This window comes from Tiliqua scincoides, chromosome 2, assembly GCF_035046505.1.
Source record: "Tiliqua scincoides isolate rTilSci1 chromosome 2, rTilSci1.hap2, whole genome shotgun sequence".
Classification (NCBI taxonomy): domain Eukaryota; kingdom Metazoa; phylum Chordata; class Lepidosauria; order Squamata; family Scincidae; genus Tiliqua; species Tiliqua scincoides.
The window spans coordinates 26,871,160-26,890,863 of record NC_089822.1 but is presented as its reverse complement, the minus strand read 5'-3'; the positions used below and the strand labels follow the sequence as shown (position 1 = coordinate 26,890,863).

At 43.0% G+C, this 19,704-nt stretch overlaps 1 protein-coding gene across 5 annotated transcripts in view; it reads right to left on the bottom strand.

Annotated features, from left to right (window-relative positions):
• Window positions 1-19,704, bottom strand: part of CWC27 (CWC27 spliceosome associated cyclophilin) — a 142,452-nt gene that overhangs the window by 37,742 nt on the left and 85,006 nt on the right. For all 5 annotated transcript variants that reach the window (XM_066615882.1, XM_066615883.1, XM_066615884.1 and 2 more), the window contains exon 11: window positions 17,179-17,282. In XM_066615882.1, the coding sequence (XP_066471979.1) occupies window positions 17,179-17,282 (104 nt within the window). The remainder of the gene's footprint in view (window positions 1-17,178; window positions 17,283-19,704) is intronic.

Sequence of the window (19,704 nt, the reverse complement as noted above, 5' to 3'; positions counted from 1 at the left end):
AATGTTTCCTTTATCGGTTAGACTGGATTCAGGTTTCCAACTTTCAGCAACAGTGCCTTTCTCTATGTTCCTCTTTTCTTTGGTTGCCAAAATTAGTCCTACAGGATGCTGAATTATAACTGCCTCCAGGCACTGCCTCTCCAGCTGTTACAACTGGCTGCCGCTCTTATGTTTAATGGCAACTATTGACGGCTTTCTTGTTTTGGCCTGTCTTTCTGGCCAAGGAAACCACAAATCACAGCAACAAGGAAAAGCACATTTCTAAAACCATAAACAGAGTTCACCCTGCTAATAAGAAGGAAAAACAAAAGAATATAAAGCAGCAAAAAGGTTTAATGTGGGATAACCAATAAGTTATTGATTAGCATTGTGTCAGTCCCCTCACTTTCAGCATTTATTTGCTCAAATAACTTGGACTCAAATATTGTTGAGGTTACGTTACAAACAAAAGGTCAAAGATTAAAATGTGAACCTTTGACATCGTGAAGTTGGCTTTTGGCAGCACCAAAAATTGTTTTGGATCAGCATTGGAATCCTGCTTCCATTCCAACAATTTCAAATGGATTGTTAAAGTTTTAGAAATTGCTGAGACAGATGTATTGACTAATGCAGTTTGTTGACAGAATAGAATATTTGTCTCAAAAAATTAATGGGAGAAATTGACTCCTCTTATTTTGTACTGGAATGTTTATTGTTAAGTATGTAACATTGGAAAAACATTTGTTTTTGCAATTTCTGTCTTTGAAAATAAAATTATAAAAAAATACATAGTAATGGAATGATTGCTCAATCAGAATACTATAATATTGAGCAACAAATGCTTTCATAACCCAATAATCACTTTTGTTAGTTTTGTTACTGTCTTAACTACCTCTTCCCCAAAGCTCTAGTTATTCTTGGAAGGAAGGCTTATGCTATTGCAGTATCTTGAAAATTCACAAAACAGACAAGGCCACTTCAGGCCTTGTTTTTAAGTGATTATGGAGCCCAGAAACTTGAAGAACAAAGTGACACTAGTGGAAGATCAAACAGTGGATAATTATAGGGTGGAAGCAATGTGCTAGGTTTCAGATTAGTAAGTCTACACTGAGCCTTGATGTCAATCTTTTTTTAAATAGATAGCATAAGACCTAAGACTCACAGGTCTATGGAGAAAAAGCAGCTTGTACCAAAAAGGGGGAAAACACCCCTAACCTATTTCATATTTACAAACTCTCAAGTGACATCACCTAGTAACCGATCAGACCATTTTTCCTTAGGACAAGAAAAATATCCTGAATTGTGAGTCCAATCAACAAAAAGAGCAACAAGTCACAATTTCATCACATATACACTGAAAAAAAATCCTGCAATGTTTCATGTAATAAAAGAACATAAGAACATAAGAACATAAGAACAGCCCCACTGGATCAGGCCATAGGCCCATCTAGTCCAGCTTCCTGTATCTCACAGCGGCCCACCAAATGCCCCAGGGAGCACACCAGATAACAAGAGACCTCATCCTGGTGCTCTCCCCTACATCTGGCATTCTGACTTAACCCATTCCTAAAATCAGGAGGTTGCGCATACACATCATGGCTTGTACCCCATAATGGATTTTTCCTCCAGAAACTCGTCCAATCCCCTTTTAAAGGCGTCTAGGCTAGACGCCAGCACCACATCCTGTGGCAAGGAGTTCCACAGACCGACCACGCGCTGAGTAAAGAAATATTTTCTTTTGTCTGTCCTAACCCGCCCAACACTCAATTTTAGTGGATGTCCCCTGGTTCTGGTATTATGTGAGAGTGTAAAGAGCATCTCCCTATCCACTCTGTCCATTCCCTGCATAATTTTGTATGTCTCAATCATGTCCCCCCTCAAGCGTCTCTTTTCTAGGCTGAAGAGGCCCAAACGCCGTAGCCTTTCCTCATAAGGAAGGTGCCCCAGCCCCGTAATCATCTTAGTCGCTCTCTTTTGCACCTTTTCCATTTCCACTATGTCTTTTTTGAGATGCGGCGACCAGAACTGGACACAATACTCCAGGTGTGGCCTTACCATAGATTTGTACAACGTCATTATAATACTAACCGTTTTGTTCTCAATACCCTTCCTAATGATCCCAAGCATAGAATTGGCCTTCTTCACTGCTGTTGCACATTGGGTCAACACTTTCATCGACCTGTCCACCACCACCCCAAGATCTCTCTCCTGATCTGTCACAGACAGCTCAGAACCCATCAGCCTATATCTAAAGTTTTGATTTTTTGCCCCAATGTGCATGACTTTACACTTACTGACATTGAAGCGCATCTGCCATTTTGCTGCCCATTCTGCCAGTCTGGAGAGATCCTTCTGGAGCTCCTCACAATCACTTCTGGTCTTTACCACTCGGAAAAGTTTGGTGTCATCTGCAAACTTAGCCACTTCACTGCTCAACCCTGTCTCCAGGTCATTTATGAAGAGGTTGAAAAGCACCGGTCCCAGGACAGATCCTTGGGGCACACCGCTTTTCACCTCTCTCCATTGTGAAAATTGCCCATTGACACCCACTCTCTGCTTCCTGGCCTCCAACCAGTTCTCAATCCAGGAGAGGACCTGTCCTCTAATTCCCTGACTGTGGAGTTTTTTCAGTAGCCTTTGGTGAGGGACCGTGTCAAACGCCTTCTGAAAGTCCAGATATATAATGTCCACGGGTTCTCCCGCATCCACATGCCTGTTGACCTTTTCAAAGAATTCTATAAGGTTTGTGAGGCAAGACTTACCCTTACAGAAGCCATGCTGACTCTCCCTCAGCAAGGCCTGTTCGTCTATGTGTTTTGAGATCCTATCTTTGATGAGGCATTCCACCATCTTACCCGGTATAGATGTTAGGCTGACCGGCCTATAGTTTCCCGGGTCCCCCCTCTTTCCCTTTTTAAAAATAGGCGTGACATTTGCTATCCTCCAATCTTCTGGTACCGTGGCTGTTTTGAGGGACAAGCTGCATACCTTAGTCAAGAGATCTGCAACTTCATTCTTCAATTCCTTAATAACCCTGACAAAGCTGACAGATATTTCATGTATAATGAGAATCAACTAGTTTTCAGTCGAAAAGAAACATTTTCAATTCACATACAAATTCACATACGAGAAACCATTCTTATTGCCTACAAATGGCCCTTTGATTCTCAAATTATTTGTCAAAACGAAGATGCAGTTACAGAAACTGGAATTACAGTATGTCTGATTCTTAGATGAGTATGTCTCTAAAGCTATATTGCTTAATTCTATTTTATTTTAAAAACAGGTGCTATTCAATCCGTACTTGTCTAAACAGTATATAATGTTGTGGCCAACAAAGTTAGAAAGAACAAAGAAAGGAAACAGAAGCTACTGGGACAAATTGCATATTTATTGCCTAACTTCTATAAAACATTGCCATAACATGTTTTGAGAATCTCTCTTCACTGGAGAGACGTTGCACATAATCACAAGAAGTGTGCAATTCTTACATAATGCCATTCAAGCGCACGTATTTTCCATGCATTTTTTCCCTGCCAGTTATCTAAACTTTTTCTACACACAATGCTTATACTTAGGGTAAACAAATGAAGCCACAAGGGCTCAGCCTTGCTAGCACCTATTGTTAGTATGGAGGGAAGAAGAAAAATACCTTTAAAACAACGGGACGGATCCAGAGGAGCATCGTGCGAGCAAAAGGGTTGTGCATGATTTCTGCTGACTCTCTCCCCTATCACTCTCTCATGGCATTTCCCTGAGGATCAACTTGGGGTCGACAACAATAAAGGGGGTTGCAGCACAGAGGAGGGGGCAGGAAAGCCCTATTTCATGACTGAAATAATACTTGCAGCACTCTGGATCCAGTGCAGTATCAGGCATCCATACAGCACACAAGATCCTTAGACTGGTTGCTTCAAAGTGGTGTCATTTTGGTTAATAATAATAATAACTTTATTTTTATCCCGCCTTTCTCCCCAAAGGGACTCAAGGCGGCTTACAACATATAAAAACATAATTTAAAAACAAAAACATATTAACACATCATAAAAAACAGCAGTCAGAGTAAAAAAAAAAGGTAAAAAAGAGCATAGAGCAGCAGCAAGTCATAAAAGAATCAGGCCTGTAAAAAATATTAAAAGATGTTAAAAAGATGTTAAAAGGCCGAGAACTCAGAAGGCCTGTTTAAACAGAAGGGTCTTCAGGCCTCGCCGAAAGGTCTCAAGAGAGGGAGCCATTCTTAAGTCAGGGGGAAGGGAGTTCCATAGCGTTGGTGCCACTACTGAGAAGGCCCTATTTCTTGCAGCCGCCCCACGTACCTCCCTAGGCGGCGGCACTTGTAAAAAGGCCTTCTCTGATGACCTAAGAGGACGAGCCGGATTGTACGGGAGCAGGCGATCTCTAAGATACCCTGGTCCAGAGCAGTATAGGGCTTTAAAGGTCAATACCAGCACCTTGAATTGGGCCCGGAAACGAATGGGCAGCCAATGCAGCCGCTGGAGAAGCGGACCGACAGAGTCGAACCGCCTACCTCCAGTAACCACACAGGCCGCTGCATTCTGCACTAGTTGCAGTTTCCGAACCGTCTTCAAGGGTTGTGTTTCTTGTTACCTGCATTGTTAGCCACTTTGAGCTGCCTAGGAAAGAGAGGCAGGCTGAGTTTTAAAATAGATAAATAAAATGTCCAAGATAACACCACGCTAAAGCAATGTTTCTATGCCCAGCTTTCACATGGAGCTTTCCCACTGTCAAAGGAGAAGCCACTCTGATGAGTGCAGAGGAGGCAGAAAGCGGTAGCAGAGGGAGTCAAGGAATATTTTACCTCACAATACAATAAAACTCCAAACCTTTGGGAGCTAGATACTGGATACACTGGTAATTACTGGATACACTGGTAAGTGAGCCTGGTGGGCCTAGTGTCAAATGACAGGGTCACTATTTACATTACTGCCAAGTTGCTCAGGTTCTCCCTGAGTGGCTTCCACTGCCTGTTTTGGCAACACCATAGGTGAGACAGGTGCACTTGCACCTACACGTTAAGTGGCAAGATCCGGAATTCCTTCCAAGCAGGAAACACTCCTGGACAATTTTGATATGGGACTAGTGAAGTTTTATTGTATATGGCTGAATGTCATTTTGAGAATGACATGGAGCACCTAAAAAAAAGAAAACCTTCCCCCTAGTCTTATTCCAGCCTAACACTGTTCAAACTAGCTCAACCCTTCAGAAATTCCCACCTCTACTCTCCCCTCCCCACCCCATGATGCTACAGATGGATCCTACAGGCTTGTTTGTTCACAACAGAACAGATTCCTAATAAGGTCTAGCTGGCGTTCCCAAACTTTCACCTACCAGGACCACATCACTGAATCTTGCTTTTATGGTAGACTGGAGCAGATAAATTACAGACAATATATACATGTTGTAAATAACTAACAATTTTCACAATAAGAGAAAAATATTTGCCATGTTTGCAGTTGCAGAGCTGCTTCTCTCTCTCTCTCTCTCTCTCTCTCTGTCAGTTTCTCAGTGAAAGGGACCCAGTTGCTTTATCCAGCAGGAGTAAGAATATGCATGGTGGATGGCAGGGAGACTGAATGTAATTATGATGTCTTTGGGTTCCACATGTCCGTGAAAATACAAGGTCTTTGCAGGGGTCCATGAATGATAGTTTGGGTACCCCTGAGCTACGGGGATGTTGCTGTTCTCTGGAAATATATACAGTGAGATTGGGAAAGCAAATGTAATCATACCATGGACAAGCTGTCCATATAGATTACAGTAAATACATATTATGATAAAGAGGAAAAAAATAAGATCTAGTCTAATTATCGAGTCATCAAATCAACTGGAAAGATGAGCTGCCAAAATAAGCTGCCATAACTCAAAAATACAGTTATTTTACCTCTTATGTATGTGACTGGGAAGTTAAATTCTCCTATTGTAAAGTACCTAAGAAAGTATTCAACTTATTTTCATATAGCAGTTTCCTCTTTTCTCTCTTACACACACACACACACACACACACACACACACACACACACTACCTCGCTCTAAGGATCTAAAGACAGCATGAGTGGGGTTATTGCATGTTATTTTTTATCACATTAAACCTACTGGGGCAGGTTCAGTAAGAGAATGACCAACCCAAGACGTGGTAGAATACCTGCTTTGCATGCTCAAGGTCCCAGGTTCAAACTCTGGCAACATCTCCTGATAGAACTAGAAAAGAGCCTGTCTGAGGCCCTGAAGAGTTTCTGCCGTGAGTGTAGATAATGAGCTAGATAGAAAGAACAATGCTCTGATTCAATATATGGCAGTTTAATATTGTCATAAAAGGGCCCTCAAAGCCATTTACAATCAAACTAAGATACAATATGAAAACACCAAAGTAAACACGTTTCCTTAAAACAGAAAACACAGCAGCAGCACAGCAGCTAATGCCAGGTACAGCTGTGGCAATTATCAAAGGCCTCTCTGGTCAGTCTTAGGGTCCAATCCTATCCAACTTTCCAGCACTGATGCAGCTGTGCTAACAGGGTGTGCACAGCATCCTGCGGTGGGGGGGGGGCAGTCACGGAGGCCTCCTCAAATCAAGGGAACATTTGTTACCTTACTCAGGACTGATTGTGATTGCATCGGTGCTGGAAAGTTGGATAGAGTTGGGCCCACAGTCAGTCTACCAGAGTTGGTAAACAAGTGAGCCTGGTGGGTCTCTTTAGGCAAGGAATTTCATACGAAGTGTGACACCACAAAAGGTGCCCTGTTTCTTATAGTCATCCACATAACTTCAAAAGACTAGACATTCGGAGAAGAGTCTCTCCAAATAATCTTAAAGTTTATGGAGGTCTCTAAAAGAGTAAGACTATGGGCTCAATCCTAACCCCTTATGTCAGTGCTTTCCAGCACTGGCATAGTTGTGCCAATGGGACATGTGCTGCATCCTGTAGTTGGGTGTCACTCATGGAGGCCTCCTCAAAGTAAGGGAATGTTTGTTCCCTTACCTCAGAGCTGCATTGCCCTTATGTCAGTGCTGGAAAGCACTGGCATAAGGAGTTAGGATTGCACCCTATATTGCCTCTCTATTCTTGGGCACCAAGAGGGGAACAACTTTCCATGCAACACACACATATCTGATGTGAAGACCATTATTACTGGGATTAAGGTGGTGTATAAGTGTAGTGCATGAACATGCATGCTGGCACAGAAGAGGGAACAATGATTTTGATCTGCCCCTCGGCATGTTCACATGCACATCCCGTTCTATGGTAATCTGATGGGACAGCTTTGACATATCTTGAAACAATGCCAGTCTGTTTTTACAAGGAAAAAGTGAAATTATTCTTGGCCCCAAGGTATTTTCTTTCTTCGGGAGGAGGAAAAGATTTAACATAATGCATGAATCGGTTGCTGGGAAAACCACCACTGCTAGAAGTTTCAAGGTATACATGAGTGGTTTGACTTCAAGAGACTAACACATATATGTGCCTGTCCTAAGAAGTTGTGGAAGTATATAGAATCATAAAATCCCTATGAATGTATGATGAGAACAAGATGGTCATGCAGTTCAGCATAGTCTCCAAACACCACATCAGACAACAACAGCCGTTTGATACTTTCTGAGTGTGCAAAATACTTCACATTTATTATCTTGATGTCCCTACAACAACCCTCTAGGGCAGTGTCACTCAAACTTGTGCCTCTTGCATGCCCAGAATATGGTTCCTGTCCAGACCACTTCCGAGCATTCTGCTTGGGTGCCCTGCAACGTCCTCCTCTTTTGGAAGAAAGGATGCGCTGGGCAGTTGCATCGTCTGCTTGGCGTCCCAGAAGGCTGTGCAACGGGACATCCGTGTAGACGTGACTGCCAGAACGTTCCTGTCTTCCCAAAGAGGAGGACATCGTGTGGCATCCAAGCTGAACCAAATGGCCCACTCACTGGGGTGGATGGATCCGCATGAATGCCGGATCTGGTCCCTGGATTCATGTGGCCCTGCTCTAGGGTAAGGTAAGTATTATCCTCATACTGTAGATGGGGAAGACTAAGGTTGAGAAGGAATGGCTTGCCTAAGGCCACCTTGCAATTTCATGGCAGAAGCTATATTTGAAGCAATATTTGAACCAAGGGCAGTCCTGATTCATGGATCAGTCTTTTAGACACTATGTAAGACTAACTCTACGCCAGGGGTCTCCAAACTTTTTGGCCAGGGGGCCGCAAGAAATATCTGGCGAAGTGCTAAGGGCCGGAAAAAATTTTTAAATATAAAATTTAAATAAATTAATTAGAGATGGAACTTAGATGAATGAATAAATGAATGAGTGGGCTCATTCACTCATCCTCTCCAGCCCTCAGAACACCCTCCAGATGCAATCAGAGCACAGCTCTGGTCATGTTCAGTTGAGTGGGCCAGAGGCTTTCAGGGGACAAGAGGCTGGTTGCGGGCCAGATAGAGGCTCGCTGCGGGTTGCATCTGGCCCCCAGGCCGGGGTTTAGAGACCCCTGCTCTATACAATGCAAACAACACTGTGATGCCACACTGTGAGGAAAAAAAGTGTACCCTATGGTGATAGCAGAGTAGGTACTGTTGGAAAATTCAAGCAAACTAGGAGCTTGCGGGGGGGGGGGATCTGGGCTCACTAGCCTCTATTTAGAGATTAACCATGGCTATATTGGCATTAAGCAGCCTAAGATTCGGCTACTGTTCTGGCACATACTTCATGTGTATGCTGATCAATGAATTGTCTGTTCTTTAAGTTAGCATCTTTACCATCCGCAGATTTTTTAGCTCACTCTTTGGACTGTATTACCAATTACCAAATGACTACCTGCTACACACCAACCAGTGACGCTGCTAGTGGGGGTGCAGGGGGGTGCAGACTGTAGTGGGTGGCTACATCACTATTGGCCAAAACTGTAAAAATCTTGGTAGTTTCAAATAGTACCATCATATAACATTTAATGTAGAATTTAATGCAGAATGCAATGAAACAGAACTGAAGTATCTATATCCCATCAAAAGGTATGAATAAATAACCAGAAAAGAAAAACACAACTGCCTTATATAACAAAAAGTGGATTACTTTAACTCACAAGTAACCAATGAGACATTGTTCTGAGAGCCAATGAGGTGTGATTACGACACAGCAGGCAACCAATAAGGTGTTAGTATGAGTCAGCTTTTATTTCCATGTACCAGAGCTAATATAAGAACTCTTATTCAGTTGTATGAGAGCCATCAGTTTGGCCACTGGTTTTTTTGTTAGTTCCTGATTTGTTGGATGACCTGTACTGTTCTATATTAAAATAAAGTTAACGGGGGTTACATCAATCCTAGTGATGCCACTACATTTAGGCTGCGCGTATAATATTGTAATTTATTCTGTATGGTCTGAAATTGGAGGAGGTCCATCATGGGGGGTGTCGGAAACCCTAGTGAGGTCTCTGACACCAAAAACAAACATCCCTAGTTATTACTGTACTTTTGTGTGGATTTTAATTGTAAGTAACTTTAGAAACAATTTTGGCTGATGAGTAGAGTATTAAACAAATATTTAGTTATTGTTCAGTAAAATTAGGCAAAAAGGTTAATTGAGTCTGTCTTCATGCATTTTCCTTCTGTGGATCTCCTTGGCCAGTATTCCAACCCCCTTGTGTCTTTGTTAGAGTAACACAGTCAACCAAGAGTCCTGCTCAGAGAACACTCAAATATTTTAATAGTGTTCGTACTTTGCTACTATGGAATAATTAAAAATACATTTTTTCTTTAAGGTGATTAACTAAAAATAATTGAATAAGCTGTTCCTCCCTTCGGTCTGCCTGAGTTTTCACTAATGTGCCTTCTATGGCTGGAAACGGCCTTTTATTTAAGCCCATAGCAAGTTCTGAAACTGGAACTCAAGGGATGGTAGGTGGGCACTCAGAATGTGCCTCTGCCCGCCCCAACTTGACAAGGGCTGGGACTGATATCTGAAGTGTTTTCTATGCCACTATTACCCTGCCTGCAGAGATGGACCCACTGATGACAGTCTTCTGCACAAAAGATATTGTGAAATTCAGAATGGCAGCTAGGTGCAGTTCACAACAGAGTTGCTATGAAATTGTACGTAATGAAGTTGCACCCTTTTGCTGTACATTCCCAATAGCTGGAGGGTATAATGCCCATAACAGGGTCCAGGTGGAGAGATAATCTTCTCAGGCCTAAAATGCACATTTCTTTTGGGTGCTGATAACCTCTGCATACTGCCATAGCATTATTATGGATTTCATTCCCACTCACTATGGCTCTTAATGATTGAAAGTGACCTACAAATTGCCTCAGGGATATCTCAAATAACCACTGTTTCTAATCCACTCTTTATTTTCAAAGCTCAGGTTGCCTTCTATGGTCTACCTTTTGCCAATTCACAACTGAGGTATTGTTTTGATAATGCACCAGAAAGGAACTGACACTTTATCCGTCTAAAGCAGATTACAAACCTTGCCTAAACCTGCATCTGTACAGGGCTCAGTTCTATTGACTGCCAACCTGAATCAAACGTTTACATTCAAAAACCTGAGTGCAATTCTGAAATATAATTTAGCAAAGAGGGTTTAAGAAACATTGGACATGTCTGACCAGTGGAAAGGATCAGGTTAAATTAGGGTAAGTCTCCTATGCAGGAAAAAAAATCTTATCATCATTGTTCTTTAAAGGTCAAAAAGGGTGAACCGAAGAATGTCAGACTGCATAATCTGATAGCTTCTTAGCTGAAATGCATGCCTAAGGCTGGCTTTAATTATTTCAAAATGTTTAAGATAGTGCCCTCCATAAACCCCGGAGCCGCTGAATCTGGCAGCCCTTCTCTTGTCTGGCTCTGCAGTTAGCCAGGCCTCGACATGGCCCATTTTGGCACTCCTTTCCCACAGCTGCACCTGCCAACTACATCAAGCTGGAATTCCCCCAGACTCCTGTGAGCTCTAGTTATGTGCTTTTTTCTGTTCACACTCATTGACCTCTTCCTCTCTATCTCCATTGAACTCAGTGGATATCACAGCGCCTGCCTATTGCATCAATGATCCTTCAAGTCCATTTGCCTGGTCTACGGGAACAATTCCTGCTTTGGGTGAAGTGGTCTCAACATAGTTAGCTCAACCCTAAAGTAATCTGACATGGCTTGAATTGGCAGCAGATGGCAAGCAAGCAGAGGATTCAGGGTGCCCTTCCCTCCAAATCTACTGCTTTGACTCCAACCACCACAGATGGAAACTGTACCTGTCTGTTTCCTGCTTGCTAAAAACAAGTGGAAAGCACATAGTCTACTTCCATATCATGCTCCATTGCATAGTTTACAAGGACTACACAAAGGCACTCCTTGTCTGGTCCCTTTAAATAAAACCAGAAGTCCCACATTTATAGGCTTGCAAAAAGCAATACACCACAATAAGAGGCTTTTTCTTTCCTTTTTCAGTGTAATAGCAGAGAGTGTCCTGTAAGCAAAACTAGACAGCAGATGCATTTGCACCACTCCTGGATTCATTTCCAAGAAAGCCCATGCATTGGTGAGGCAAGTTCAGAAGCAGACCACATACTCTGCCTTTAAGGTTGTATTGGAATCGTGGAAGATTCTTGAGGAGATAAGTGTGGTACTAGCAGTGGCCCCTTGCTCAAGATCAGCCAGGAAACCTAGGGTTAACCCCAGGGCTCTAATTAGCAGTGAGTGTGCTGCACAGCTGCAGTCACTAGAGGCAGCCAGGTCATTACAGGGAGAAAAGCAGCACCTGGAGCAGTGAGAGTTTGTGGGTAGTAGAAGAAGGAGAGCTTGAAGGAAGGAGAAAGGACTAAACCGACTTACTGGCTGATGGACCAACAGACTGGTGGACAGACTCACGACCTGGCAGACTGACAAATGGTCTGGCAGTCAGACAAATCTGGTGGACTGACTCATGAACTTGCTAACTGACTAATGAACTGGCTAATGGACTGATTGCCTGGCAAACTAGCTGAACAGAGTCTGCTGAGTGGTGGAGAGCTGAGGGGGCACTGCTGCACCTAGAAGAGTTGCTGCTTTGAGGACTAGGAGGGGGGAACCTGCAGCCCTACAGGTAAGCCACCTATTAGTCACCTTCCCACTGGTACTGGGGTTCAGCAGTAGGTTTATACACTGCTAGACCTAGCTGTACTTGAGCCAGGGGGACTAATTAGCTAAAGTGGGCATAAATTATCTAGGCCAAATTTAGAATAAGAATGTGGCAAAACCAATGCAGAACCCCTGAAATCTCTAGTTTTAAAAAGTGCCACGTAGTAGGTGACAGGAAAGATCTCAGCCCAACATCCTAGAGAGCTGCTGCCAGATGAATGTCTGATTCAATGAAAGACAGGTTCATAGACCTATATGCCAACTGAGGGTAAGGCTAGATGGCAGCAACAAGAGCCTTCTCTGCAGCAGTCCCAATGCCACTGAACCTGCTCCCAACTGAGTTGAGATCTATCCCCTCTCAGTTGGTCTTCTAGTAAGAGTTGAAAATATTTTAATTTTGCTTAGCTTTCCCTCCTTAGGTTCTGTTGCTCTTCCTGTTCATTTGTTTAACAGTCTGCTCTCAATTTTTTAGTGTTTTATTTATTGTAGTTTTAAATGCTGAGTTTATTGTGGTTTGTTTTTATGATATTTTATGATTTTAAGCCACCCTGGGTTCCCTGTTGTTTGGAGGGAAGGGAAGAATATACATCTTCTGAATAAATAAAAATCTGGTCCTTCTTTAGCCAATACAGTATCAGGCCCCCATTCTCCCCTTGCCACCTCTCATGAACACAATCTGCAGTGAGCTAACTCTGCCACTGCAAGTGTCTCCCTTCTTTCCCTGGCATACTGACTACAGATGCAGCTGGCAAAGGAGACTCTGGCCCATGAAACCCTATGACATAAAGCACTTGTTAGTTTTACTATGCCACAAGACTCTTTGTTGCTTTGTTGCAGACGGTGCATCATCGGTATCCACTGTTCAAATTTGGTTTATGAGGTCAGAGCCTTATAGGTTTTGTACACCACACAGTCAGGGTTATTTTAAAATGAATTTTTGAACCCTGGGTTGTTTTGGCAGCAGGATAACAAAGGAATATTGAAAGAAGGCTGAAAGATGTATTTGGGTTGCTGCTATAGCAGAAGAAGATACTAGCGTAACTGAAGCACAGGAATGGGCACAGTAGGAACAGAGGAAATACATTACAAAGAGCAACAAAAAACCTGTTACTGAACTCCTGCCATACTGCAGTTAATGAAAATTTAGTGCTTTCCTAAAGGATTTGAGAGCCTATCAATAGAAAATGCTGAAGTTAATAATTCTGTTTGACATGCAAATCCCCCATCTGATCCTGGCATCCTCTCTTTGTCACACTCTGATACAACTAAGAAATGTAACCCAAGGGAGACCATGCAGAAAGCAGTCTTCTCCATTCTCAGCCAGGCTCCCACTAAGTTCTATGGAAGCAAGTGCCTGTACACAGGAGGTTATCTATTAAGGTCCAAAGTCAGGCAAATAAGAACAGAAGAAAAAGCCTTTTGTGGAATGACCTCCCAGCTTCTGTGGCATCTACCTTGATCTCTTTTCAGCACCAGGTGAATACCTTTCATTTACATTTTTATTTGTTAAAAGATTTACATCTCATATTTTCCCCTTCCATTAGGCAAATGCGCTGACTTGGGAGTTGGTGGGGCTGGAGCAAAGACGTGTGCCAGCCAACGGAGGCCAGATGTGGAAGGTAAGGTTGTGCCAGCTGAGGGTGGCTGGTGGGGGGGATTGGGGAGGGCAGGGGCAGGGGACTCGGTGGGCAGACTGGACCTGGGAGGGGACCAACTTCAGGCACTTAGGCCAGATCCTAACCCCTCTTCTGAGCAGCCTGGCGATACACCAGGCTGATTGGATCTGCGCCAGTGATTTTGCTGGTGAAGATTCGAGTAGCCCCATTGCAGTGGCTGGGGCACTACTAGGAGTAAGGGCACATAAGTCCCCTTATTACATGTTGCACTCCATCCACCTCCACCCCTGTGCTGGATATAGTGCAGGCTAGATGGTTGGCCTGTTGCAGCAGAGGTTAGGATTAGGGTGGGAGCTCCTCAGCTTGGATGCCACCACAGAGAAGGCCTTCTCTTGCATCATCACCAGATGTACTTCTCTGTCAGTGGTGGAATGTGCAAACAGCCCTCTCAGATGTCTTCAAGGGGCAGGCAGTTTCGGGCGAGAGGAGTATATCCTTCACATACTGCCGACCTAAACTGATTACGGCTCTAAAGCAACCATTTTCGACCAGTGTGCCGTGGCACACTAGTGTGCTGCGAATGATCTTCAGGTGTGCCTCAGAAGTTTGGGGGAAGGTCATTTGTTAATAGGGTCACTGTGGAATGCAAGCTACTGCTGTCAGTGTGGTGTGCCTTGTCAATTGTCAAAAAAATGATGGTGTGCCTTGACAATTTTAGTGCCTTGTTAGTGTGCTGTGAGATGAAAAAGGTTGAAAATCACTGCTCTAAAGGTTAAAATCAGCACTTGAATTACACTCAAAAATATACTGTCAGTGCAGATAATACAGCACAGGCATCACATGATCAACACGCCTTGGGTGTCTTGCTTTCAGATGGTCTTCAATTACAGTGTATTACATACAGTGTATTACAGCAATCCAAATAAGATCTAACTACTGTTCTAACAAACTTGTCATGTCTGACTGACCCAAGAAAGGACATAGCTGGCACACCAGTCTAAGTGGGTAGATGCATCCTGGGCCATGGCTGACACCTAAACATCCAGGTGCACAGCTGGATCTAGAAGTACTCCCAAACAGCAATCCAGTTCCTTCTAAGGAAATACAAACCCCTCCAAAACAGGCAGATGATCTATAACCTTGATTGCGGGTCTCCTATCTAATAGCACCCTTGTCTTGTCCAGATTTAATTTCAGCGTGTTTGCCAAATCCAAGCAGTAATTAAGGACCTGTACAACCTCCCAGCTACTAGAAAGAATTGAGATTTAGAGTTTGGTTTCATGTACATATTGATGGCATTGAAATCCATACCTCCTGTTGACCTCTTCCAGGTGTTTCACGTAGATGGTAACAACATGGGAGACAGAATTAAACCCTCTGAAATGCTGAAGACAAACAGCAACAGTGTTGGGCAGGAGTACTCCAATACCACTTATTGGAATTTACCTTTCAGGAAAGACCGGAGCCAATGTAAAAAAGTTTCTCCAAGTCCCATTCCAGCCAGGTGATCCAGAGAATACCAGAGGTTGATGGGCAGGAGGTCTGGTCTAGAGGGTAGAGCCTCCATTTGCCTGAAGATAACATCCGCAGGTCGCCAGTTTGAGGCCACCGGCACCATGAATGGTGAGACCTTGAAGCAGCTGACAAGCTGAGCTGAGTTATTCCACCTGCTCTTTGGTGTGAGTGAAGAAGCGTTTTGGCTGCCCTCATGTGAGAGATGAAGGAGCTGCTTGTCAGCTTGCATGGGAGGAAATCGGAGGCCAGAATGTGATACAAGATCAAAAAGATCCCTCTGAAATGTTGTGGTTCTTGAAAGATTGCCTTTCTTCAATTGCAAAAATCCCTACGGGGATTTAGAACAGACTGCCCATGTAAAACACCTTGAATAAAGTCTGAGGAGAAATCTGACGACCAAGAAAGGCAGTATATAAATACATTTATTATTATTATTATTATTATTATTATTATTATTATTATTATTATTATTATTGAACACTGCTGAGAGGTCTAGCAGAACCAACAGACATCTAGTGCATCTAGATCAGGGGTGTCCAAAGTTTTTGGCAGGAGGGCCACATCATCTCTCTAACACTGTGTTGGGGGCCGGGCAAAAGAAAAGAATTAATTTACATTTAAAATTTGAATAAATTTACATAAGTTTACATAAATGAATATATTAAAGATGAACTTATATGAATGAATGAAGGTCTTGCAATAACTCAAGGCCTATAAAAGGCCTTGCACAAAGCAAGGCTGGCCTTTCCTTTGCTGCCACTGCTGCCTCACAGATGTGAAACAGCAAGCAGTGGAAGGAGCCCTCATCCCACAGCTCACATGGGAGGTCAAACAGTCACCCTCATGCTAGTACAGTGTGGACTCCAACAAATCTCCAGAGGGCAAGAGGCTCAGTGGAGACTGGGGGCTCCCTGAGGGCCGCATTGAGAGGCCTCGAAGGCCGCAAGTGGCCCCAGGGCCAGGGTTTGGGCACCCCTGATCTAGATAATCAGTCCATCCGAGGATTCCTGGAGTTGTGTCCCATTGCAAACTCAAGTGCCCTGCCCAAAAATGGGAGGCCAGCCAGTTTTAGGGCAGGAGGTCTGGTCTAGAGGGTAGAGCGTCTGTTAGCCCAAAGATAACATCAGAAGGTCACCAGTTTGAGGACACTGGCAGCTCCCTGAATGGCTGAGAATGGCGAGACCTTGAAGCAGCTGACAAGCTGAGCAGAGTGATTCCACCTGCTCTTGGTGTGAGCAAGAAGCGTCTTGGCTGCCCTCCAAGTGAGATATGGAGCTGCTTGTCAGCCTGCGTGGGAGAACTGGAGGCCAGAAGTGAAACCAAACCAGGAAGATCCATTCTGAAATGTTGTTGGTTCTTGAAAGAGAGAACCTCTATGATTGTAAAAATCCCTTGAGGGATTTAGAAACGCCTGCCTATGTAAACCGTCTTGAATAAAGTCAGAGGAGTAATCCGATGACCAGAAAGGCGGTATATAAATACATAGTTGTTGTTAATAATAATTATATTTTAGTTCTATTCCAACTGATTTAACACTTTTATCTGGAGTTTTATTCTTATGCTGTTCAATAGCTAGTCTTAGATTTTATTATTTTGCCAATTTGTAAGATGCACCATTTATACTGAATGGTGGGCATAAACATTCAAAATAAAGGAAATACATATGGGACAAAGTAAATGGGCAATACACAAAGGGTGCACATGTGGTAAACAATGTCTATAAAAAACAATGGTGCAAGACACCCTAAATTTTATCAGCAAGTGAGTGAGGGAAGTTTGAATATGGATCACTAAGTAGCTGGGGAAGAGGTACTGAGATTTGCTTTTCTGGGTAAAGGCTGAACAAGACATTGGGATGTCTTGAGGATACCTGGCATTGTGCCCTCCCTGAGAAAGTTATCCTGTTGCATCAGTATACAAGTTCCAGCACATGTTACATTACCTTATCTCTTACCTTCAGTTTTGTTCTCTTTGGGCTGGGAAGGATTTTCTTCTCTCTTTTGCTTTGCTGCTAGCAGTTCACGTTTCAGCTGTCGAGCTTCCTTTCGTAGCTCCTCACTGTAAAGAAGAAGGTTTAAACAAATTCAATTTTCTTAGGTACTTAGAAGAAGCAGACAAAATGAACGGCCGGTAAATCCGTAATATAGAGAACAGCAATCCATTTGTGCCAAATCTAAGCTACAAACTGTTTCTATTTAAGCAAAATGTTATATCCTACCCAGTTTCACAAATCTCTAAGCCAGCCATTTTCAACCACTGTGCTGTGGCACACTGGGGCGCCACAAGTGATCCATAGGTGTGCCACAGGAATTTGGGGGAAGGTCATTTATTAGTAGGACCAATGAGAGATGTGACACCCCCCCCCGGCAGCATGGTGTGCCTGGCAATTGTCAAAAACTTGATGGTGTGCCTTGACAATTTTAGTGCCTTGTCAGTGGGCCATGAGATGTGAAAAAGGTTGAAAATTGCTGCTCTGAGCAGCTAACAAAATACAATGAGCAAAAGAATAGAGCAATAAATGTAATAAAACAAAAGGTGAAGCCAACATCCTAATTTGATATTCTAACATACTGTTCCAAAACCACAATAGAAGTCTTAAGTAGGAAAACACCTTTCTTCTACCCAAGTTCAGACAAATCTCTATTTTTGAAAAGGCTAGAAAACTTAACTCCTCCAGTTAAGTTGGGACAATGGATATAGTTTTCTGCTGATCTGCCATTATTGCTGCACTGTTTTGTTGTAGTTTGCATGTGGCCAAATCTTAACTAAATCCCCTGTCACCGATACAGCATGCTCTGTATCCTGAGGGGAGCAGTATGGAGGCCATCTTGAGGTAAGGAAATCCTGGGGCAAGATTCCATTGCCCCAATGGGTCTCCTCAAGCTATCTGTGCAAGCTATTTTGCATGCACAAGTCCAACAAGAGTAAGGGAGCAAGTTGGACAAGAAATGCAGTTAGGATCTGGCATATGTCAGAGCTGTTTAGATCCACCCCCTCCTGCCCACCTTCTTCCTTGCCCAGTAACTGCCCCCATTCCCCTTAGCACTAGCTTACCTTCGCTGCTGGAGGTAGCCAACAGTGGCATTGGGCCTCTGGTACTGTCACCATTTGCAGCAATGGACCTAAAATGGTCAACTGCGTTCCACAGTCATAAAGGGCAGACTAGTCCTACTTAGGATTGGGCTGCCTATGTCACATCTGTACTGATGCTAACTGTGGTTAACCCTACCCTTAGGGTCTTTTCTAACAGGCCACGTGCTGAGTGTGGCATTAGCCTGGTTGGCCTGGTCTTTGCCTTACTAAATGAAAGCAGCTTTCTGATTCCAAGAAAAAAAGGGAGGAAAGCAAGGCAAGATTCTAGACAGGGTCCAGTCATTCTAGACTGGTTTCCTCTGCTGAAAAAGAGTTGCAATGGTAGAAAAGAAGATTTAGTGTAGAGACCTGTGGGAGAGAGACACTCTAAAAACAGAGTTGAAAATGCATTATGTACATACAGCTTAACACAATAAGAACTTCAGTGGTGCTGTGTAAATGGTACTTCATCAGAGAGAAGCAACCTAATCTCTCTGCAGAGCTAGGGCACTAGCCAGTAAGACAAATTATACTTTCATAGTGAAGGATGATACGAGCAGAGGGAAGAAACTCTTCTATCAACCCCAAGTGATTCCTTTGGATAGTGAAGTAAGGATTCAGTATTGCTGTCTACTCTGTACCTGTACATTGTCAATGACCTCATATTCCAGGATTATCAGTCTGGCACTTTCTATAAGTACCTCATTCACAGTTAACCATCATCGAGTAAAAGATCATCACTCAAGAGAAAGCAGCCAAGTCTGGAATAATAGGCGAATTAAAGAGTATTGACAGAGCTGTGGGGTGAAGCTTGCACAGCACATTCCTGCATTAGGTCTGACAGCAGCTATTTTCTCCAACCTTCCATAAAAGCAATTTAGCATCAAGTTAATAAATAACAACACATGGTGAGAGTTAACACAGAATCCTTAGTCCTGGCATTTGAAACTAAATGAATTCTTATTTCTCATAGCAGGACAACTATTGCATTATCCTGGCATATCTGCAGCATAGTTTATGATTGAAGAGATAAAGAAATACGTAACTATTTGGAATATTAAAATCATTGAGTTTTCTATGCAAGATTTTGGGATAGCAACCTAATTCAGTTTCTTTTTTGTGAGTGTTTAATGAAAAAGCATTCAGGATACATCTACATTAGGATTGTAATCCTACATTAGGATTAGTCTTTCCTCACCCAGGAAATTTTGAGAACTGTATTGTATGATTGGGTAACTCAAGCTTTCACCAAACTACGATCCCCACAATTCCTTGAGGAAAATTGATCCTTTGTTTACACTGGTACATAAAACCAAAACAAAATTTGCAGTGTAAATATATTTTCAGTAAGTTTCTAGCCTCAATAGCTGAAAACAGCATTGCCCCAGTCCATTTGGATATCAACCAG